Source organism: Podarcis erhardii (assembly GCF_964252035.2).
Source record: "Podarcis erhardii genome assembly, chromosome: 14".
NCBI classification, from domain to species: domain Eukaryota; kingdom Metazoa; phylum Chordata; class Lepidosauria; order Squamata; family Lacertidae; genus Podarcis; species Podarcis erhardii.
Window position 1 is genome coordinate 10313727 of NC_138503.1, and position 23763 is coordinate 10337489.

A 23763-nucleotide genomic window follows, 5' to 3' on the forward strand; every position below is an offset into this window, starting at 1 on the left:
AATTAAATACCTTGATCCAGCAACACAGAGAGCACTTTTCAGAGGCTTTTGAATTGGGTCCTAGAACTTGCTGATAAGGTTCCAGGTGGAAATACTTGGAAGGGCATGGACTGATAGAATTAAACAAAGCACCAGCCTAGCCACCAGGCAGAACCTTGCAGCAGTTGAAATCTGTGCCCAGGGTGCTTTATGCTTCCACAGCAATGTGCACACCCTTTCTGCTGCTTCTTGTCCTTTCAGGTTCTGGATGTTTCTGCCTTCTCACATGAGAAGCAATCCATCTCTGCAGTCAGTGTGGACTTGTAGTAGGAAATACTACTGGGTTTCAGGGCAATGTTTGTTCTGAGTAGCACTACCTGCTTGCCAAGGCTTTTCCCATGAAACTCTAAAAGGAGTAGATTGAGAGCAGTTGCATGAAGGAAAGGAGTTCACAGAAATTTCAGCAGACCAAAGACTTCGTAAACTTTGTGGGTTGAATATTAGGTTTTCTTGTTTTTGAGGCATTTGATAGGTGTACAAAAAGCCTCTGTCACTTCAACAGCTTTGAAAAGTTAAAAACGTATATATCAAAATTAGACAGAGGAGGAGCTACCATCTTTCAAGACAAGTAATGTAAGAAAGAGCTCTAAGCTTCAGATGGAAGCACAATGTATGTGATGTTAACGCCCCTTCTCTTTATATATTTTTCAAAGTTATCGTAAATAATAGCTCTTCAAAACTGGCCATACTCTGTATATTTTTCATATTTACTCACTGTTCACTCACACCCTGTCCCTAGGTACTGGAGACAATACTTTTTATTGTGAATTGTTCATTGCATATATATGAAACTATGACAGTTGTGTTTGCTGTTTTACTTAATACTAAATTAACTTACTGATAGTTAGGACTTCGTTCGTGTAAGATGATTAAACAATACAGATGGGGCTCATTGCAGTTACGTTTTGGTAGTGGCCTGGTGCACACATCCCAGTAAGCCATTGTCTAAACTCTAAAACAAAGTATGACTTTACTGTAAGTGTACCAGCCATTCTAAACATTCTTCCAAAGAGCAGGTGCTTAACACTGGATTCGGTGTAACATATTCTGTGTCTGGACATGGTTGATCAGACAGAATTGTTCTTTGTGCCTTAGTGCAATGGGACATGTGCACACATGTTGACATGTGTACCATTCTTTTAAGATGGTAGGACCCATGTAGATATGGTAGGGAAGATTAGTGACTCTATTTGCCTGCAGGTAGTGTAGAGGAAATGAAGTATATCCTGTGAATAGGAAGTGAAGCCTCTCCAAGCAAAGTTTACCATACTTCCTATGTGGAGATGTTTATATAATGCTTCATAAGTGCCTGGTTGTAAAACTTCTGTGTAGTTTTTGAAAACAAATTAATGCCACAGCTGTTACAGCTGCTGTCCACATCTGATTAAAGCTTCCTCTTTTTTGTGGCTTGAAATGGTGGTGAAATTGGTGGTGAAAGGCCTTCTTTGACCCTTTTAAACCTATTGGAATGTCAAGGTTATTACAAAAATCTTTTAAATTATTATTTCAAAAAGTCATAAATGTATTTGTGTTGCCTGTTGAAAAACACAGCACACATGCTGAATTTTACGTTTACTTCAAGGAAGCAGTATAACAATTCTCAAAGTGTTGCCTTTCTCTGGGAAATGTTTTGATTTGCTAAAGGAGGGACAAAGCACTAACTTCTGTTGCAATACTTAACTTGAAGCAAAAGTGACTCATGTTACCCTCTGCACATGAAGGGTATGTGCTTTTTTCTGTCACTGAGAGAAACTGCATACCTTGATTTAAGAACAGCCCTGTTTAAGAACCAGTCGGTTTATGAACTCCTCAAAACCGGAAGTAGTGTCCTGGTTTGTAAATTTTACCTCGGTCTAAGAACGGAATCTGAATGGTGGAAGGGTACCGGCGGCAGGAGGCCTCATCAGGGAAAGCGCGCCTCGGTTTAAGAACGGACTTCCAGAACGGATTACATTCGTAAACCGAGGTACCACTGTATTGAAAAAGTAATGTGTGGAGCAACCATCTGGCATCCTAAGCCATTGGAAAGAGCAGGACCTGTTCAGCCACAGCTCTGTGAGCTGCTGAATCCAGATTAGAGGCTTGTTTCAACACTAGTGCAGGGCAGACCTACTGCTCTGGGGTGACAGTGTAATATGAACCTTTTTATCCCAGTTGTGAGGTTAACACATGACAGCAGAAGAAATATTGCAACTGCAGGTAAGCATTCTGCCACATGCAAAGCCCCATCTAGCTCCAGCATGCCTTGCTTAATTAGTTATTGAACGCTTGGAACTGAGGCCATTAGCCCATAAAGCAAAAGCCCATCATGTTTAGAATCTGAGATATATATATATTTTGTCTCCAGTGGAGGCAGCAAGGCTTCCAGAGCTGCCTATTCATAGTTTCCCTGGTGAGGCCCTTAGTCCAGTCTGTCTCCTGCCCAAATGCACTGGGGCCCAGGAAGGAAAGAACAAGCCATGCAGCAGACAGCACCCAGTGACCTTTTTGAGGAGCCAGGCCATGAGGTTATGGTAGAGGTCACTCCCTGGGCATTCTAGGCCATTGTTCTGCAGATGCCCCCCCCCCCCCGAGTCTGGCCACAAGGTTTGTTTTCCAGAGGTTGAAGTTATAGGTGTTGCTCATGGTTTATTTAGATTGATCCAGTTATGTAGTCTGCCTTTGTTAAGAATGCTTTGAAGTTTTCTTTAAAGAAGTGTCCTGTAATAATTGCTTTTCCCTGGGTGCTCATTGGTGTGGAACAGGCATTTACCTTCAAATTCCACAACCGCATGAGGCAGCCACCCAGAATATTAAAATTATAGGTGGTTCAAATTGTTCCCAACAAATCCCCATCCCACCACCCACATTTCAGTAGTGGGAGCTGAAATATTTGAACAAGCATTTTGCACAAATGGAGAGATCTAGTTTTGTAAGAACAATCTTGCTATAAGCACTTTTTATTACCCCCCCCCCCCCATAAAAACCCCAGAGGTTTTCTGCTCATTCCAGAATTGGCCAGGGTAGAATTTATTAAAGGTTGTGAATCCTTTTGAGAACAGACTTTATAATTTGGTGTGCTTAAACTCTTTGGAACAATGAAGTTTAATTACTCTGAGCCACCTTAATAATGGAATGGCAACACAATACTATACACATATTTACCAGGAAGTAAGCACCATAGAGCTCAGTGGGGCTTATGTCTGTGTAAACATGCTTAAGGTTGCATTGTTAATGTGTGGGAATTCTGAACAGGACCATTGCACTTTTGAGCAGTGATATATGAGGTTTGCCTTTTCATACAAAACTCTGTATTATTTAGGGTGTGCAGTGTTAGTGGACTTCCAGAGGAGCCAAGAGCTTGCTTTTGCCTGCTCTGCAGTTTCAAGCAGTCTTTCATATTTTATTGAAGGGTCAAAATGTCCAAGTTGAACTCTCTGTTGGTTGCATACCAGTTGTGGTTATGGATTATAAGACTTAATATATTAGGAAAATGTGCAGCAAAGGCTATTTATAATTTAAGATTCTTAACAGATATGAATGCTTTGTGGTCTTTCATTCTAATGCTGAGCTGACATTCTTCTGGCACTCATATCTGAAAGTTTAGGAAAGGGTTTCAAAAATGTATGTCACAATGTGCTAGAAGTGGGTCATTTACTTTGTCAGGCACACAGGTGCTCAGGACCAGTTTTGATGGAACTGTGCATTATTTTTGGAGGAACATGTTAACTTACTAGACTTTAGCTTTTATGTAACTTAGAGCCGTATTGACTCAAATCTGCTTCTTCTGCCTGTGGCTCTTCTGTCTTGTAATACTCACACAAGTGACGGGATTGGGAGGAGGAAGGTCTTGATTATTATCTACTATATATTTTGGAAAGTGGTTTCTCTGTCTGTCTGCCCTTCTGTCCTCCATAGGTTCAGCTGCCTCTTGAGATTTCATTGCCAAACTCAGCACAAACCTTCCTGAGCTGGCAACTATAGTCATTGCCAATGTTTGTATGCCAGATGCCATACCAAAATGTGAATTTGACATGACTTTTCCCATTTTTCAGCATAGGTTTAGGCACCTTGAGGTATCATCAGAAAACTTGGCACGAGGGTGCCTGAGACAGAGGCGGTGAACTTTGCCACCATTCAAATGCTGGATGCTATTTTATATTTTAATTCAAAAATAGCCTTCCTAAAATAACAGAACTGGTCAAGAACTTAACTGAGCTATATATACTTAAAATGTATATTGCGTGGTGCATTTTAATCTGATGCCTTAGTTGCAGTTTATTAGGGCTTTGAATAGTTTTTTCAAAAAATGCCTGGTAGTTTGTATAATAAAAAAACCCTTTTTTGAAGTATATGGCCTAGGTTGCTTAGTTTTGATGCTATCTTAGCCATATTGGGGCCTTTGTACCTTATTCCCACTCAAGCTTTTATTTTGGTTGAAAAATAAAGGTGGTTCATTTAATCTGATTCATTTTCTACTACAGAGCACACAAACTAAAAATAGACTTGCTCTGAGATCCTTTTGAGGTTTTTTTTTGCCTCCTGTATTTCTTTACTACAACTGAATATTGTGTAGACCTATTTAAAGATGTGAATCCCCAAAACAATTTTAATTTTTTGGATTCTGATGCTTCATTTCAAGCATTATTAGGTAATAATAAATAGAATAATAGAATTGTAGAGTTGGAAGGGACCCTGAGTCTCCAGCATGGTTAATGTGGGTGTGTATATTCCCACAGAGGCCTTCCCTGGTGCTTGCAGGGTCCTGTCCCTCTGCCACTTCTCCATGTGTGCACACACAGCTGCCTGAAAAGAAGTCTTTTGTATCCTATAAAATACTTTTTCCCAAGCCTAATTGTTGCTTGATGGTGCATTCCTGTGTTGATTTGGTTTGTTCGTTGCATTTGTAACTCACCTTCCTTCTCCAAGGAGCTCAGGGTGGTATGCATAATTCTCCCCCTCCTCCTTTCAATGCTTGTGAGGTTGGTTAGGCTGAGAAGCACTGATTGGCCCAAAGTCATCCAGGAGCTTCATGGCCAAGTGGGGATTTGAATTGTGTTCTCGCAGGCCCTGGTCTGACATTTTAACCACTGGTACCACACTGGCTTTCTTTTTTCCTGGAGATTGCACCTGGGGAGTAAAGGTTAAAACTTGACTCTCCTGCTGCACCCTCCAGGAAGGTCACACACCACACCACCATCAGGCTGTGTGGGGAAGCACAATCACTTTTTTTCAAGCCTAATTGTTTGGGTTGGAGGAGTAAGTGAATGTGTGTGCATGATTTAGTGTTCCACAACACTTTTCTCCAATTCACGCATGTGCTTGCAACATTTTATATTACGGCTGTGCATCAGTACTGTAGAGAAGACTCATGGGGTGGAGGGAGGCAGCAATAGCACATTTCTGTTGTCTGATATAGTCTTCCTAGGATAGGGAGAAGCAAAGATACCCCCCTCCCCCTGCCAGCAGACGTTCCTTGAACTGAAAGCAGCTAGTTAGGAAGCTCCTTTGTGCAGATTTCTTATCTCTTCTTCTGGCTGCCAGCTGGCTTTCATTCAACATTGTTTTCATCATTGGAGAGAGACAGAGGAAGAGAGGAACATCTTAAAAAGAAAGCTACGAAAGGATTCCTGTTTTTTATGGCTTTCTTTTTTTAAAAAAAAAAACCTAAACAAGGCAGCTGGAGAGAGCACAGCTCTGTAGACTGAGAAGCTAAGAGCACTGCAGCTTCCTCTGCAAAGCAAGATACATCACTCTGGGTTTCTTTAGTCATAAAAGGAAACAAAAAAGGATCCTGTGTAGAGGTAGTGTATAGAAGAAAGACATAGGCTGGCTGCCAGCAAGAGATGGCGGGAGGAGCGGCTCCTGAACACAGCAGCCGCTCATGTTTCTGCTCTGACCTCTGGAAAAATGGACAGTAAAGGGACTGGCTGGGGTTTAACAGTTTATTCCTAGGTTTCCCAGGTAGAGTCTGCTATATTTTTTTCTGACTGAGATGTTGCAGCTTGAAACTTACCCTGTTCTGCTCCAATTGCTCTGATTGTTCCTGACTTATTTTCCCAGGGGTTGTCTGGAGCCAGAAGGCACATATGCTGTCTTGGACTGATCCCAGTAAAGCGGAGCAGTAATCTGAAATCCTGTTACCTTTGCCATGCTCTAGAGCAGCAGTTGCCTGGTGCTGGAGATTTTCCACTGTTTCTGCTGTTCCTCAGTGCAAGCATTCCTGAAAGTTAATCAGGGTGAAAATTGCAGTCACTCATGTCTGGAAGCAACCAGAAGCTAATCCCAGAGTCTGCAGATTTGAACAGACTGGTAGGAGACATTCTCTTTATATGCACTGAACTTTTAATGGGATCAATTCTCCTTTGGGTGTCCAATCATTCCCAGTTAGGTTTTCTCTGCCTATTGTTTCACTACAAAAGGTCAGAAGTGTAATGCAAGCTGTTGTGGCTAGCCTGGGAGCAGCCACTGTGAGTTAAGGCACAATGAACCCTTGGTTGCATACTGATCTATGTGCAGTGCTTTCCTGAGAGTTGCCTTATGTGATTTGTTAGAAGTGTTTTGATAGGGGCTGCGAGTTCAAAGTGAACTCTAATGACATGGCTGCTTCTAGGAATGTAGATGTGGTTTATAGAGGTTGCAGCCCTTAATGGAGCTGAATTATTTATGTCGGGCCACTGCATGTGTACAGTTTTCCAAGTGAGAAGCCATTTCCCTCAGCATTCCTGTTCCAGGGCTTCTCTTAGAATTGCCTATTGGAAGATTGCCAACTGGACAAGTGAATACATGTACTTTCAGCTGTGTATCGATGAGTTCTGTGTGGCAGGGAGGAAGTGGAGAGGGATTTGTACACTCGGGTGGGGTTTTTTCCATCTGGTTTTCAGATGCCTTTATATCTTTTCTCTCTACTGAACACTCTGTGAGGCAGGGTGCCAGGAGCAAGTCTGTGGTAGCCAATATGATGCCCTCTGGAGGTTGTTGGACTTAACAACATAATCCCTGACCATTGACTATGTTGACTGTGACTTAGAGGAGCTGTCAACAGCACCTGGCCTCTATGTGGGGGGCTTAGTTAGGGTTTATTGTATAATACTGCTATAATTTTGAATGAAGCTACATATTTGTTGGGACGTGTAGTATTCTTTTTCTTTGGCGTTCACTCGTAGCAAAGTAAGATTGTCTTCCATCAATATGGTCATAACAGTGTGTCCATAAGTGACTGTGGAGGCCAATTCTGGATCTGCACATCCTTCCACAGTAGGGACACAGGTTTCCAGGTGGAGTTGATCACGGTCAGGATTTGCCAAACGTGCCTTTCTCTCAGCTCATTTGTTCCTTTCATCCAGATGCCTTGCAGGCAGGGCTTGTGTTTTTTTGTCACTTCCAACTGACTCATGCAGCTGGGCTCTGGCATAGTGTGTTTTCTGTAAAGCAAGATAATATAAAATGTTTATAGGGCTTTCTGTCCTATATTTTCTCTTATTTATACTCTTCTCTCCATCACACACAGGGAGGCAGGCAGGCAAATAGAAACACTCACAAACACACACATTCTCCCTACTCTGTCTTTAGTTAGAAGTCGAATAAAGATTGACTTAGTCAAAGCATCTCTATCTTGATTGTAAAAGGTCCATCTTGTCTGTTACTTTCTTTGATATAAGAGATGATGACGTGCTAGATTTAAATACATTTTTTTATGTGCAATCTGGATTGCTTAAATCCCACCTAGGAATCTGAGGAAGGACAGGGTATAATTTTATAAATATTAATCGGGTGTTCACACTGCTTAATATAATTTTGCAGGCAAAAACATAAGATACTTTGGCCTAAAAGGTATTACTGTACAATTATATTTGGGGGTGGAGTTGGAGTAGGATGAATGTGAGCAAATGCAGTTTCATGGTTACAGTTGGAATGAGGATTAAGGGGTTAAATAGTGATGAAAGTGGAGTTGAGAAATATTTGCCATTTGAGAGCCATCAAGTTTATAAAATGAGTAGCACTGTAAGTGCATCACTCAGCAGGTGAGCAGGATGAAGTGGAAGTCACAGGAGGAGGAGACACTGCCTTCCTCAGAGGAATAAAGCTGAGGCTGGCAGCAAGAAGAGGGAAGGAGGTTGACAAGGCACTTGGAAGGGAGTGCTGACAAATAGTATAAAGTTGACAAATATTACTCTATAACACAGTGGGCATATCCATTGCATTAAAATGTTCATACTATTTTAAATTGCATTTTATTCCTTTTTATTTCTTTTATTTCTTGTTTTAAAATTTGGTATGGAGGCAGCCAGGTGTGGGAGATGACAGCTATGCTAGCTTTTATAGGGCAGCTTTGCATACTCTTCCACATGTGTAGGAACAGTCTTTTTTTGTTTTGGGGCAATAGTTGTAGGTTTGCGTGGGTTGAGTCACCACTAGTTTGAGATGATCACAAGGATGCTGTTTAAGTGTAGTTAACTTTGCCTTTGTAATCTGTATGAAGAAAATCAAGTAGCTTTGGATATATGCACTAATATGTAGTATCAAAAACATTAGATGGTATAAATGCATGTTTCTGTTACACTGATTCACTATCTGAACTTAGTCTTCTGGAAATCTGGAGACATTCAAGTGTATCTTGGTGTACATTCATACCAGCTTAAATATGTTTCAGGTTGAGCACTTTCAGGTTGCACTCTGTGGCGACTTGGAAGTAACGGAATGCGTTACTTCTGGGTTTCGCCGCTTGCGCATGCGCAGACGGTCAAAATGACGTCACGTGCATGCTTGGAAGCAGCGACTTGTGACCTGTGCACACGCAGATGCGCAGCACGGGTTACATTCGCTTCAAGATGCGAACGGGGATCCGGAAGGGATCCCGTTCGTATCCAGAGGTACCATTGTAGATTGTAATTGCAAGGAAAAGTTAAAAGTTGAGAAGTTAAAGTTTTGAAAATAAGAGTTTTACTAACCTCATTTTGCACCTTGATTTCAGTGTGTCACTTTTCTGTGGTGAGTCTGTATGTGTTTACTATAGAAACTGTTTGCTCAGTATTTTTTTATTATTATTATTAGTAAAAAGGTAAAGTGACCCCTGACCATTAGGTCCCGTCGTGACCGACTCTGGGGTTGCGGCGCTCATCTCGCTTTACTGGCCGAGGGAGCCGGCGTACAGCTTCTGGGTCATGTGGCCAGCATGACTAAGCCACTTCTGGTGAACCAGAGCAGCGCACGGAAACGCCGTTTACCTTCCTGCCGGAGCAGTACCTATTTATCTACTTGCACTTTGACGTGCTTTCGAACTGCTAGGTTGGCAGGAGCTGGGACTGAACAACGGGAGTTCACCCTGTCTCTGGGATTCGAACCACTGACCTTCTGATCAGCAAGTCCTAGGCTCTGTGGTTTAACCCACAGCGTACCCTGCACTAAAAACATAATAAAAAAGTGCCTATACAGTGCTGCCTTCAGATGTCTTCTAAAGGTTGTACAGTTTCTTATCCATTTGACATCTGGTGGGAGAGCATTCCACAGGTTGGGTGCCAGTCCCGAGAAGGCCCTCTGCCTGGTTCCATGTAACTTCACTTCTTGCATTGAGGGAACCACCAGAAGGCCCACTGGTGTTGGATCTCAGTGTCACTCACTGAACACTGGACGCTACCCAGAAGGAAGGAGTGGAACCATTGCATAACAATGCCCTCAGCTCCCAATCCCCTTAAACGGCCCAGAAGGATACCATGGTCAATGGACTCGAACCAATGGCTCCAAGTTACAAGAAAGGAGATTCCAACTAAACATCAGAAAGAACTTTCTGACAGAGCTGTTTGACTATGGAATTGGCTCCCTCAAGAGGTGGTGGATTCTCCTTCCTTGGAGGTTTTTAAGCAAAGGTTGGGTGGCCATCTTTCTTGGATGCTTTAGTTGAGATTCCTGCATTGCGGGGAGTTGGACTAGATGACCCTCAAGCCCCTTGCAACTCTATGGTTCTATGAGCACTATACAGTGGTGCCCCACAAGACGAATGCCTCGCAAAACGAAAAACCCGCAAGACGAAAGGGTTTTTCGTTTTTTGCGTTGCTTCGCAAGACGAATTTCCCTATGGGCTTGCTTCGCAAGACGAAAACGTCTTGTGAGTTTGTTCGCTTTTCCCCTAAAGCCGCTTGAAGAGGCACAGTTGCGACGGACCGTGCTTCGCAAGACGAAAAACATCACAAGACGAAAAGACTCGCGGAACGAATTATTTTCGTCTTGCGAGGCACCACTGTAGTTAGTGTTTCAACTTCTTCAGATGAAAAAAGTGAGTCATACAAGGTTGGTGTTCAAGGAGCTCTTAGTGTGTGTAGGCTGGGGGTTGTCTGCTTTTTTGACTGAGACCATCCTCTTGTTCTGTAATGACGAAGGGAGATGAAACGGATTGATCATTTTCCTCTGACCTTCCTTCAGACTAGCCCATGCAGGAGGGAGGTTGATTATGATCTCAGCTGTGGAAATAAAGGCGCAGTGATAGTATCTTAACAAGCCAGGCAGCCAAAGCATTCCAGGGTGGCAGGTAGCACTAAACTATGGTTTAGTGCAAGGGGAGGGCTCAACAGACTGTAGATTTTGAAAGCTGCTTCTGACTCCACAGCTGCATGAAACATTCCACTGAGTTTACACTTTCTTTACCATTAAGATAATAAACCCTATGTTTGGGTTAGAACAGAGGCTGGTTCTGTTGCATTGGATGGGGAAAACTTGTGGCTTTATACACATTTTTTTCTGACTCTTTGGGAGAATTCTTTTATCACCAGTTTTTGGTGGCTTTAGTTAAGCTCCCACAAGACTTTGATGTTTTTCATTTCTTCTTTTCCCCCCATTTACAGGAATCCTGATTAGCAAACTTCAACAGTTATAACAGTTGGGCACATTGCTATGTTAACAATTATGACATCTGCAATGTTTTATAAAAGCAATTAATTTAATAAAACCACTATTGTGAGGACTGAAAAAAAGAGAGATAAGAAGTCTGTATATCTTGCTCAGATAACAAGCATTGGCTCATGGGGTTAAAAATCTATAATGACCTGTCAGGGGGCAAATTATTAGAATGAAGGAACCAGAGATTCTGTAGACAGTGGTTGGAAAAAAGCTTGGCTATCTCAGCCCCTCAGATGACTTTGACATGGCTCAGGGTACCTGTTTCTGGCTATATACTGCCAAGCAACCCTTTTAGACTCCTTTGAAAAATAATGTCAGCTTTAAGTGTTTCCCATTTGTAAACATGGCAGATCATCAGTCTCCTGTGCGCAGGATGGAGGAGCAGAAAATCAAAACACTTAAAGGAGAGCCAAAGCTGGTGGGGCAGCCATGGGTTTCAAAGGTGTACCTGAAACTACCTGTGGCGATCACACACAGGGCCCCCGGATGTTTGACGGTCCATTGACCCTGTGCCGCCACTGCAATTGCTTTTTCCGCTGCCACCACCCCGTATCTCATGGGGACACACGGAGTCCAGTCAGTTGTTAACATAAACAAATAACCAAGTTTATTTTTAAATGCAGGAACAAGCTTATGGTTTCAGTTAATTTTTCTTGACAGTTTCTTAATCTTAGTTCCTAACAACTGATTATTCCCAACTATCTATCTTCACCTAACAATTCTTCTCACTCTCTCACAATACAACTCCACCAACCCACACCTAATCCTCCCTCTTCCTTCTTCAGCTCCCAAACTTCCACCTCAACTTTCAAAACCTCAACTCAACTCCCAAACCTCAACTGCCTTTCAAAACCTCCCACTCTAACTTTTATCCCCGCCTTGCATTCTCACTGGCCGATCACATCACACCCATTTTAACCCTTTCCTTATGACCCATCCTAGGAGGCAAACACCACACTACCCTTTGGTGGAATTTGGCTCACTGCTAGGAAGAATGCCATTTCACGTGTTAATTATCTTTTGAAAATATAATTGCCATATACTTATCTTGTGGGGTGACTGGCTTGCTAGTTTGTAGCCTCCAGGGAAATACTTGATGTACAGTGGTACCTCGGGTTAAGAACTTAATTCATTCTGGAGGTCCGTTCTTAACCTGAAATTGTTCTTAACCTGAAGCACCACTTTAGCTAATGGGGCCTGCTGCTGCGCTGCTGCAGCACAATTTCTGTTCTCATCCTGAAGCAAAGTTCTTAACCCAAGGTACTATTTCTGGGTTAGCGGAGTCTGTAACCTGAAGCGTCTGTAACCCGAGGTACCACTGTATAGTCTTCATGAAGATAGTGTACTTGGTCACTTAGTAATTGTAGCATAGCATGATGGGGACAACCATTATGCATTTCATGCATTACTATTTTGTGTACCGTACTTTTGGTCTTCACATGTTGCATATCTGCACAGCTCTGTCTAACCTTTCCCCATAGCTATTTGCCAGAGCCATAATCTGAGGCCCTTCACTGCATGCCCGACTAATAGATGCTTGAAGGGTGTCAGTGAGGGAATGGGCCTTCTCAGTTGCAGCTCATGAAATACTCCCAAGGAAAGCTTGCAAGGTGCCCACATGTCATCTTTTTCATGCCAGAGCAAAGGTTGTATAGTATTGTTTCAATGAGTATGTGTACTGTATTCTACTTTTAAGTTGCTTCAAGAATACCTTGGTTGTGAGAAGTGACAAGCAAATTAAGAATAACAATAATCTACTTCTTCAGCCATCAAACTGTGCATGTAAATTTGGGTTTTCCTTTTTATTGCTAGCAGTGTTAGAAACTGGGATAGAAAAGCTATTCACCAATGGCTTCTGGAGCCTAGGTTATGGGTGCAAAAACAGAATGGCTGGTCACCTGCCTATTCCCCATACAGCAAGACTTTCCATTTATTTTTTCAAAACGCATGAACACAGTTCGCATCAGTGACACATTGTTAATATCACATTTTAATAACAGATACTCTAACCACACTGGTGAGAACCTTTTTCTTTCAGTTTGCAACAGTCACAGCTTCTGTGATAGGTGGAGTTGCCAGTGAGTGACATTGTCTTACTGTCCACTTATGCTCACATAACATGATTATTTTCAAAGTTCAAATGTTTTTATTTCTATAAAGGAAAGCACTTCCCTGGTACAGGAGCACTGATGCAAATATTTATAAAAGTAGTGTGATGCTCCACCATTTTAAGATCTTTGGTTTCTTTGAAGGTTTTTCCTCCACCCCAAGTTACCATTGCAGTTGTAGTATGTTAACTCCATGAATATGGAGGAGAGGAAGTCTGTGGGAAATGTTTGCACTTAAAAAAACCCCTACCCTTCTATATTGATAATTAGAATTTAGCATGAAAATCCTCATTGGTTGTTTACACAAACCCTAACTTATCATTTATTCTGACATAAAAAATGAGGTTTCCCTAAAAAAATGAACTCCTAAACGCATGAAGCGGGGAAAGAAACAAAGTGGCGACTCATGCTGGAGAGACGGGTGCCACCTTTGAGCAGGTGCAAGGGTTGCCCCTGTTCAAGTGCTTCCGAGCCCGGCTAGCCAAGGCAGTGCAGCACCAAAAGAGGCATGTATTTTGGTTCCATGCTGCCCCCCATACCAACTGACTGGTGTGGCATTGCAGCCACAGCCAGCCAGCCAGTTGAAGATATTAGGCAATAGACCTGGCGGCCAGACATCTCCACTTCCTCACAAAAGGCTGGTTGCCTGTCACGAAATGGATACTTTTAATGTTTTATTATTATTTTAACGACGAATTCCATTGTGTATTTTTTCGGTGTTGTAAGTCGCATTGAGTGTGGTTTGAACTGTGGAATTCCAGCATACAAATAAAATTGTATGCATGTATGCAGTTTTACAGTTATGGTGCTTTAAAAAAAATATTTTCAATGGGTATGACAATGTAGGACAGATTGACAAGCAGCATATTGCCTTAAAACTTTGGGATTTGTGCTTCTCTCTGTGATGTTCTAACGTAACAAGGCCCGGTATGCTATTTTAACTTTGGTGCCTTAATTTGATCATAAAAGTACTTTGGTGTGGGGAAGGGAACTTAGCTGTATTATAGTCCACCTACACATTGCAATTATATGGTAGTAATTTACCACCAGTGGCATTGGTGTATGCCTTTTCATGTTAGTGTAACACCAGTTGGGTAGTACAAGTATGGGGAACAGATAAGTATGGTATATGCTCAGCTGGTCTGCATGTATATCTTTATTTGTCTGAATGTGAACACTTTCCCATATATGCTTGTGTACTGGTTCTTAGACCCATTTCCTGAGTAACTGCAATGTAATATCCATTGTTCTTGCTTTCCCTTTCAGCAATTATGTTGTCATCTGGGCGCACCTTGATAACTGGAGGCTTGAGAACATAGCCGAAGCTGCTACTTCATACCCAAAGGCTGAGGGAGCAGACAAGAGGCTTGAACCTTGAGGTGGGTCGTTAACTCTAAGATGTCCTTGAGCAGTGGAGCTTCCGGAGGGAAAGGAGTGGATGCAAACCCAGTTGAGACGTATGACAGTGGGGATGAATGGGACATTGGAGTAGGGAATCTCATCATTGACCTGGACGCGGATTTGGAAAAGGACCAACAAAAATTGGAAATGTCAGGCTCCAAGGAGGTGGGGCTACCAGCACCGAATGCTGTGGCGACACTGCCGGAGAACATCAAGTTTGTGACCCCAGTGCCAGGTCCACAGAGCAAGGAAAGCAAATCCAAATCCAAACGGAGTAAGAGTAGCAAGGACAGTGGCAAGGCTGCCCCAGGATCCTCCCTGTTCACTCCAAGTGAAGGGACCAGTGGCAAGAAGGAGGTTCAGGGGCGACCTGGTGATGGCGTGAACTCTAGTGGCTTGGTGGCTGCCATTGCCCCAAAGGGCTCTGAGAAATCGGCCAAGGCTTCTCGAAATGTGGCCAACTCAAAGAAAGAGAAGGAGGGGGGTTCGTCCAAGAGCAAGAAGGAAAGGAGTGAGGGTGCGGGTGCTCCAGCAGAAAAGGAGCCCAGTGTACTCCAGCCTCTTGCCTTGGCTGTTAGGGTTGGGCAGTATGATGGCGGCCAAGGATCAGAGCCTGCTGCTGCTGCTGCCGCCGCCGCCGCCGCTGAGCAGCTTGGAAGTATAGCTATTGACACAGGATCTGCACTCAATCCTTTGGGAATTAAGACGGAGCTGGAAGATGGTGACAGTGAGTGTCGACAGCTCAAAAAGGTCAAGGCAGAGAAGGTAAGATGTGGGCTGGGGGCTGGGCCTGGTAGGGTACTGCTGCTGGAAATTAGGGTCTCCACAGTAATGCCAAACACTACAGTGTTCTTCTTTGCTGTAAAGGGCATATTTTGTCCCATAGTGTATGATGGGCTTGTTGTTGGTCATGAGCTGGAAATGAAGGCAGATTCTTACATTTTACTGGGACTAGGCTGATATTTGTACCAAGGAAGGCTAAATCTGCTTCTAAATCTGGAAGATCATTTGAAATAAATGATTATTTTGCTGTTTAAAAACTATCAAAACTCCTGTGGGGGACACAACAGCTGTGACCTTGTCGGCTGTATGAGATGTAACTAATCAGGTGTCTGTTGAACCTCCACATGTAGATGTTTGCTGGGGTATATCATCTCTTAGGGAACAAATATTCTATCTTTGTCCTAACAAGCACTCTTTCAAGGTAGGGTCATATTGTTGTATAATGACTTGAAATTGTAACTGTTTCATGCTTGATAAAAGTCCTACATTGATACTGCTTCTGTTAAGAGATTGAATGATAGCCCACATAAAGATGGCTGCATATGGTTAATGTTTTGCCATAGATATGTGTATGTGACTTCAGTTGGCTGGGTTTCTGCAATATGGAGATGCAACAAAATATGTGTTTATCACATGTGACAATGTGTATATGTGGAATATGTGCAGTTTCCTACATGAGAATTATGTCCATATAAAAATGAATGTGTGAAGTAGTCCTTAGAAATAATCCACATGGAAATGAATATTCTCCAGTAATTGTGTGACACAATTTCTCATCCTGATCTTGTCTAGCAGGTTCAGGGCTTGTGAGACTTGCTCAGATTATTCTTGCTTAAGGTTATTTATGAAAGTGGTGACTTTTATAAGGGCATGGGCAGTTGGGTCACAATACAACCTCAACATTTGTTGGTCACCTCCATTGTCTTTATTATACTCTCTTCTTAAAAAGCTGGTTTTCTCAGGATTGGTTGCTTAAAGTTGCAGAATCATCTCTGTACTATGTGCTCATTGTTTTTTGCTGTTGGATTGGAGCTAGTCAGAAAGTAGGCCATGGCTAATTTTCAGTGACCCCAGTTACACCTGTTTCCTTGGATTCTTGCCAAAATAAATGCATTTTTTAAAATGCTGGGTTAGTATAGACATTAGTCTGATACTAACTTGTTTAAGTTCTTAAGCAAGAATTCAGAACCTGGATCCCCTGACATAGATTAACTGTACTTCTCTCCCCCCCCCCTTTTTTTAAAAAGGTTGTATGCCCTTTTTCTTTTTAAAACAGATTGGATCAATCACAGTTATTCTAATTGAAGCAAAAAATATTAAACATTGAATATTAGAATAGAATAGTCAAAATTAGTGTTGACACACTAGTAGCAAAGAAATGACAAACTGTGTTCTCTGATATACCATCTCAGAAACTGTGAGGTTAGAAATTAAATTGGTATGTTTGGACCTGCAATCAGTTTTGAGAGGGGGATTTTCTGCTTTCCCAGTGGAGTCCTGACTTACTTGGATTATGTAGATTCAAGATCCTGTCCTATTTCAATCAGTTTACAACTCCTTAGAAACAAGTTGGACTGAAAGGTTTTTTGAAGTTGTTCAATTGGGCTAAGGTTGTAGGATGCTCTTGTGCTCATCCTTGTAACTTCTATGACAAATGCTTTTAAAGGAAAATTGGATGTTCCCTTGTTTCGGCTGACTGCCCTGTCTAAGTAGGTGGTTAGGTTGGGTTGGGTTTTTTAGTGCTGCATTGTGCCACTTACCACAGTGTTTTGGTGGTTATGGAGCTGCTTTCTTTGCTCGCAAGGGCTAGACAACCAAGTTCCTAACCTGTATCTCTTTACATGTATGGTAGTTAGGCAGAAACACTGTAACCTGCTAAGGATGATATGGGTGTGGCCACATTGCCACCTTTGTTTTGCTCTAGAGAATAAAATTTTGCTTCTCCCATTGCACCCTAGTCAATTTGTTGCTAGTCACTTACCAAACAGATAAATTTCTCGACTCTCTGTTGTGTTTATTATATGGTTTCTATTTGTGGGACTGTAGGGACCTTTTCTGCTCTGTGTCTGTGGCTTATTATCCTGTTCAGGTGCATGAAGAGAATGGAGTCACCTCTGCTAGAAAGAACAGAAGGAATAAACAGATAAAGCTCCTTGGGGAATTACAAGGTTTCATGAGTGGGCTTTTGGCCTAGAAACTTGTGTTGGGGCATAATTTGATAAATTCCTGCTGCGGTATCCACCCAACAAACTTACAATGTGCTGCTTCTCTAGTCAGATGTTTAAAACAGTAAGCACAGATTTTGCGGAGAAGGAAGCAGGGTTATGGATTGTGAATAATGCTGCAATATTCACCTGGCCTTTCCAAGGCTTCCCCCCCGCCCCCTCTAGGAAATGTTCAAGATTTTGTGGGTCATATTAGTAAAGATGATCGTGCCGACTAGCCTAATTGGCCAATTGTTTCTAACTCGCTCCTGAAAGTAGCAAGTGTTTGTATGACTCTCCTGTGCCTAGTAGTTCTAGGTGTGTGACAGCTCATTGCATCATAGTGGGCAATGATTTTGTATGCTAGAGATATAAATTGAAATGAAGATACTGATGTGGGGAAAAGGAAATAAGAGTGTTTACGTACTTCAACAAGAATGAAAACCTAGGACTTGGATTTACAGTGAGTGGAGCAGAATCTAACAGGATTTACCAAAAGGGAAATAATGCTTTCAAGCTGTAGGGGATTGAGGCCTTGCTTATGCTTTTAAAAAACGACTCAGTGTTCATTTTCTCTGAAGAGCTGTCAAGGTTCATCACCTTCATATCATGAATTTTATGGCAAGAGCTGTTTGCGGAGAGAGATGTGCTCTGGTTTTAAGTGCCACGGAAACCTATTCATAGCTACTAACTGAAATCTCTGCAATTCTAGGATACTAGTGTAATCAGAAAGAAAAGCAGAAAAATGCATAAATAGGTTATTCTCTTTCCTTTTCTGTTGATTCCATGGGCCAGAAATCATTTGGGTGGGAGTACATAGCCTGTGATGAAGGGGGTTGGTTGCTTTGTGTGTTTTTAAATATAAGGGAAGAAAGAGTGCCTTCATTTGGCTGTTTTATTGTCATATTGCAGAAATAGCTTTAAATTCCTTCCTTCCTATTGATTGTAGGTTAGGGATTTATTGAATTTCCGTTGAGATATATTATACTTTATTTGTATACACAGAGAGACTGCTTTGCTCTTCCTCCAACCCCAGCCAGCTCGCTTGTACAATGAAAAATAATAGCAACATAATATGTAAAATCTAGAGTCCAAGGTCTGAGCCAGCTTCTGAAACAAATCCTGGAACTTCAAATTGACTGTCCTTGTCAAATTGAGCATACTGCCTGGTCCACCTTTTTATAGTTGTAAAAATGGCCAATAGCAAACTTATGCTAATTGAAAAATATGCTTTGTCTGCTAAATAAATGATATAGTCTTGTATCTTTGTAAAATGGGAGCAACAGTATTTCAAAAACTGTCTTTCAAGTGTTCTTGCAGTCTCAGCTAGCTTCTTATGTATATTTGGGGTTTTTTTTGGGGGGGGGGGAAGGGAATGGCAGTAGATGTTTGTGACTTCAGCAATTTGATTTTTTGATGCCTTGGATTCGCCCTACATTTCCTTTGTTAGGAAACTTTGAGCTTGCAGTGATCAGGGAGGATTGCTTTAGCTCTGACAAAGTTTGAGACTAGAATGAGAAAATAGTATGGGATTATTTATTGATAGATTTATTTCCTGCTCTTCACCCTAAGGTCCCAGGACAGGTTACAACATTAAAACACAATATTAAAAGCAATAGAAAACATCCTATCATCATAAAAATAAGGTGGGTCCTAAAAACATATACCTCAGGTGTCAAAAAAAAACCAGGGTAAAAAGGTGCATCTTCAGCATTCTACAGAAACTATATAATGAGGGTGCCAGTCACACCTCTGTGGGGACAGAGTGCCACAGAGAATGCCCTCTCTGAGGGCGGAGTAGCTGACAAGAGGGCTGCCAACCCCAGCACTCCTAGGATGTGCAGGGAAAGAGGTGGTCTGTCAGATATTTGGAGTCTTGAGTCATTTAAGGCAGTAAACATCAACATGAGTACCTTGAATTGGGTCCAGAAATGAAGTGGCAATCAGTGCAGCAGCTGTTTTAAAACTGGGGTTATATGAGATCTAAATGAAACCCGGGTCACTAATCTGGCTGCTACATTTTGAACCAACTGAAGTTTCCAAGGGAAACCACAAGTAGAACGCATTTGCATCCAATCTGGAAGTTTTCAGAGCATAAGGTATAGCAGCCACTGAGGCCACCTGAGCCTCCAGTGATGGTGCTGAATCCAGGAGCACCCCCAAACTATGAAACTGCTCCTTCCAGAGTAGTGCAAGTTCAGCCCTGGCCAGTGAGCCCCCCCCCTTTTCTGGACATGGGAATCCAGGTTTCAGCTTCAGTTTATTGGCTCACATCCAGCCAGTCACTGCCTTCAAACACTGGTCTAACATCTCAACCGCCTCCCCTAATTCAGATGGAAAAGAGAGATAGAGCTGGATGTCATATGTGTATTGATGACACTTCAAATAGAATCATAGAATTGGAAGGGACCTTGAGGATCATCATCTAATCCATGAGTAAGCAGACCAAGGCCCAGGGGCCGGACCTGGCCCAGTCGCCTTCTAAATCCGGCCCGCAGACAGGCCGGGAATCAGCATGTTTTTACATGAGTAGAATGTGTCCTTTTATTAAAAATGCTTCTCTGGGTTATTTGTGGGGCATAGGAATTCATTCACCCCCCCCAATATAGTCCAGCCCCCCACAAGGTCTGAGGGACAGTAGACTGGCCCCCTGCTGAAGAAGTTTGCTGACACCTGATCTAGTCCAACCCCCTGTAATGCAGGAATATGCAGCTGTCCCATATGGGGATTGAGCCTGCAACCTTGGCATTATCAGCGCTATGCTCTAACCAACTGAGCTATCTCTTGATGACAGCTCCCAGAGGCTTCATAAAGATGTTAAATAACACGGCGAACAAGATGGAACCCCGTGGGACACCACAGGGCAACCCCCATGGTGCTGAACAGTAGTCTGGAAATGGCCCTGGATGTAGGAGTGGAACCACTGAAGTAAGGGAGCACCAGCAGATACCATACTAGCTTATGATGAAATATACTGTGGTCAAGAGTATCAAAAGCATCCAACAGAGCAAGGAGAGGGTCATGATTGCACTCCCTCAATTTATCTCTTGATAAATGTCATCAACAAGAATGACCAATGCAGTTTCAGTACCATTAACAGACCTGAATCGTGTCTGGAGTGGATCTATGTAATCAGCTTCCTCCAACCATGCATGAAGCTGGACTGCTGCCACCTTCTCAAGTACCTTGCCCAGAAAAGGGCTGTTTTCCATGGGGCGAAAACATTTCTAGGTATGCAGAGGTATTTTTAAGGAGGGGAATACCATTGCCTCCTTCAAGGTAGATGATAGTTTCCCTTCTCCATTGAAGCATTTTGTTGTTGTTTAGTCGTTTAGTCGTGTCTGACTCTTCGTGACCCCATGTGCCAGAGCACGCCAGGCACTCTATATGCCTGTTGTCTTTGTCCATGGAGTTTTCTTGGCAGGGATACTGGAGTGGCTTGCCGGTTCCTGCTCCAATTGAAGCATTAATCACTCCCAGAACCCACCCAGACAAACCCCTACAGCTAGTTTTAAGAAGATAAGATGGGCAAAGGTCAAGGAGGCAGGTGGCTGGCTGCACTTCTTCAAGCTTTTCCATATCTTCAAGCTGCAGTAATCCAAACTGATCCTTTGTAGATGGAACAGAGTGTTCTAGACACTGCCATTGGACTTGCTTTAACTGTGGCATCCAAGTATATCTGAATCTGAGCAATCTTATTCCTAACGTGCCCTGCAAATTTGTTTCAGCAGGCCTCAATGGATGTCAGAGCAACTGTCTTTTATTCTGTTTCTACAAGCCCATGCACTATTTGAAAAAGCTCTGCTGGATAGCTGCTTGCAGACGTAATAGTGTCAGAGCAGAGTAGGCTTTCTTCACTGCAACCACTGCCACGTGGTAGGCACAGTGGTGCAGCCTCACCATGCAAAAGACAAATGAAACCAGGTGCCTGAGCTTGGGAGTGTATGGGCAGATAGCTTTCTTCCCTGCTGTTGCTATAAACTATTCATGGCAAGAATTGGGATAAGAAGACCTAGTACTAGCAGCTTGTTTTTGTGTGTGGCAGAGTATAAGAATTGAAGAGCTTTTTGGCAAAGGGTGTTTAAGGAGATAACTGAAATCATTGGGTTAAAGCTGACCAAAAGTAGCATTATTATCAATTTACGATGAGGTGGAAGGCTCACAGACTATGAATGACTTGCTCACAAATTTATTGACAGCTGCACGCATTATTATAGCTAGGAAGTGGAAGGGGCAAGGTGAATATAAAATGGAAGAATGGTATAAAGAGGTGTGGGATATAGCTATTAATAATAAATTAACATGTTCTATTAAGGTAAGATGGGGAGTATGCAGGAGAAATGATTTTGAGGATAGATGGAAAGTATTCATAGAATTTGTACTGTTAAAATGGAAAGGGGCCAAACCATTGCAAGAGATGTTGAAATTTTGAGAGGTTGGATAGTTATAATGGAATGGTCTTGGGAGTGGGGTGCACATTTTTATTTTAATTTATCAATAATAATTATTATTTGTTAAAAAAAATTGAAGAGCTTGGGAAACTGCTTTCTACAGTGTTTGTAGCCATAAAGGTTGCAGTGGAGCTTGTGGTAGGAGATGGATGAGCAGAAAGCAACACCCATCTCTTCTTCCTCCCAAACAGAAGTTAGCAGTAGTTGTCTTCTCAAAATCCATGTGTATAAAACTTTATCGCAGACATTTAGCAAACAGTGTAACACATTAGTTGGTTGTCTGAGGGATGCAATTGACTAGGTATCATTCATACATAAAAGGTAAGGTAAGGTAAAGGATCCCTGGACAGTTAAGTCCAGTTAAAGGTGACTATGAAGTTGTGTCACTCGTCTTGCTTCAGGCCAAGGGAGCAGACGTTTGTCCACAGACAGCTTTCTGGGTCATGTGGCCAGCAGGACTAAACTGCTTCTTGTACAACAGAACACCGTGATGGAAACCAGAGCATATGGAAATGCCGTGTACCTTCCCGCTGTAGTGGTACCTATTTTTCTACTTGCACGGGCATGCTTTCGAATTGCTAGGTTGGCAGAAGTTGGGACAAAGCAACATGAGCTCACCCTGTCATGCAGATTGAAACCGCTAACCTTCTGATCAGCAAGCACAAGAGGCTCAGTGGTTTAGACCACAGTGCCATCCACTCCCCCTTTACCTATTCATACATAAACCAGAGCTTATTTGGTATCATTCTGTTTTCCCCTCCAGCTAAACTCTTTTACAGAGGAGGAAGTCTATCTGTAAGGGTGAAGAAAATGGCTGATATGGCATTTGTAGGGAAGACTTTGCAGGTGTGGGAAGAGCTAATCTAGTTCAACCCTGAAAACCTGCACTTCACATTTACATTAATTGGTAGACACCTTTTAGAAAGTAAATGTTCACTAGTCAGTTCTGCTCAGAGACCAGTGTTTTTCACCTCTGCTAAAGCCTGACCCACTCAGGTACATCTGGCAACGTCATTATAGGGTTGACAACATATGCTGAAGACACATCTCTTGGACATCTGAGGTAGGTGTTCCAGCCCCCCCTCTTGTGTCTGAATTGTTTTTAATATTGAATTTTAAATTGTCATAACTTGCTCTGGAATCTGCTGCTGAAGGAGATGGGTAATAAATTGAATAATAAATATGGGGATGATCACCTGTATCTTGGAAGGAAGGTGCCTCACTTCTGAACATAATGCTACTTAAGTGCTTCAGGTTTTTCCTTCTGTCAGCTTTGAGTCTGTGTGGTTGGCAGCTTCTGATGCTCTGGTTGTGGTGCAGCTTTCTCAGATAATAACACTATAAATGACAGGTTCTCGCTGTATTGCAGCAGCTCCTGTTGCACCTTCAGGAATGGGAGGTGCAGTCTAGCAGACCGGCAATTCCATCTATTGTCAGCACTCTCTGCTCTTCCTGCTTGGTGTGATGCTTGATAAGTGAAGGCAGAGAATTGAGCAGTGGACTAAATGGCTTCCCTCTGTTTCACTCCTCTAGCTTTATTAAGAATGGGAACATGCATCTCTAACATGTGGGATACTAATGTGATGCTACTTGGCAGGAAAGGGGACTTTAGGAAGCCCCGCTTGTTAAGAGTTCCAGACACACAGTGTTCTGAATGCATTCCTTTTCACTGTCATAGACTGGAGGAATTCTTCCAAGTGGAGTAATTATACTCCTACTTAGATTCATATCCAGGAAGACACACCAAAAAGCTTGATCTTGACTGGTTTTCAACCAGGGTTTTCACTTTAACCATCTGTAAGTTGTTATTTATAGCCTTGGTCAGACAATTGCAGCAAGCCTCAAGTTTGCATATTCTCCGCCTTCTATGCATGTGAGAGGAAGAAACATTTACAATGAAGTATA

The 23763-nt window shown here is 42.4% G+C and overlaps 1 protein-coding gene across 3 annotated transcripts in view; it reads left to right on the plus strand.

Moving 5' to 3' along the window:
- The window catches only part of ZNF609 (zinc finger protein 609), a 102899-nt gene that overhangs the window by 8343 nt on the left and 70793 nt on the right, over positions 1–23763 (plus strand). For all 3 annotated transcript variants that reach the window (XM_081838704.1, XM_081838706.1, XM_081838705.1), the window contains exon 2: positions 14286–15185. In XM_081838704.1, the coding sequence (XP_081694830.1) occupies positions 14418–15185 (768 nt within the window). In that variant the 5' untranslated portion in view covers positions 14286–14417. The remainder of the gene's footprint in view (positions 1–14285; positions 15186–23763) is intronic.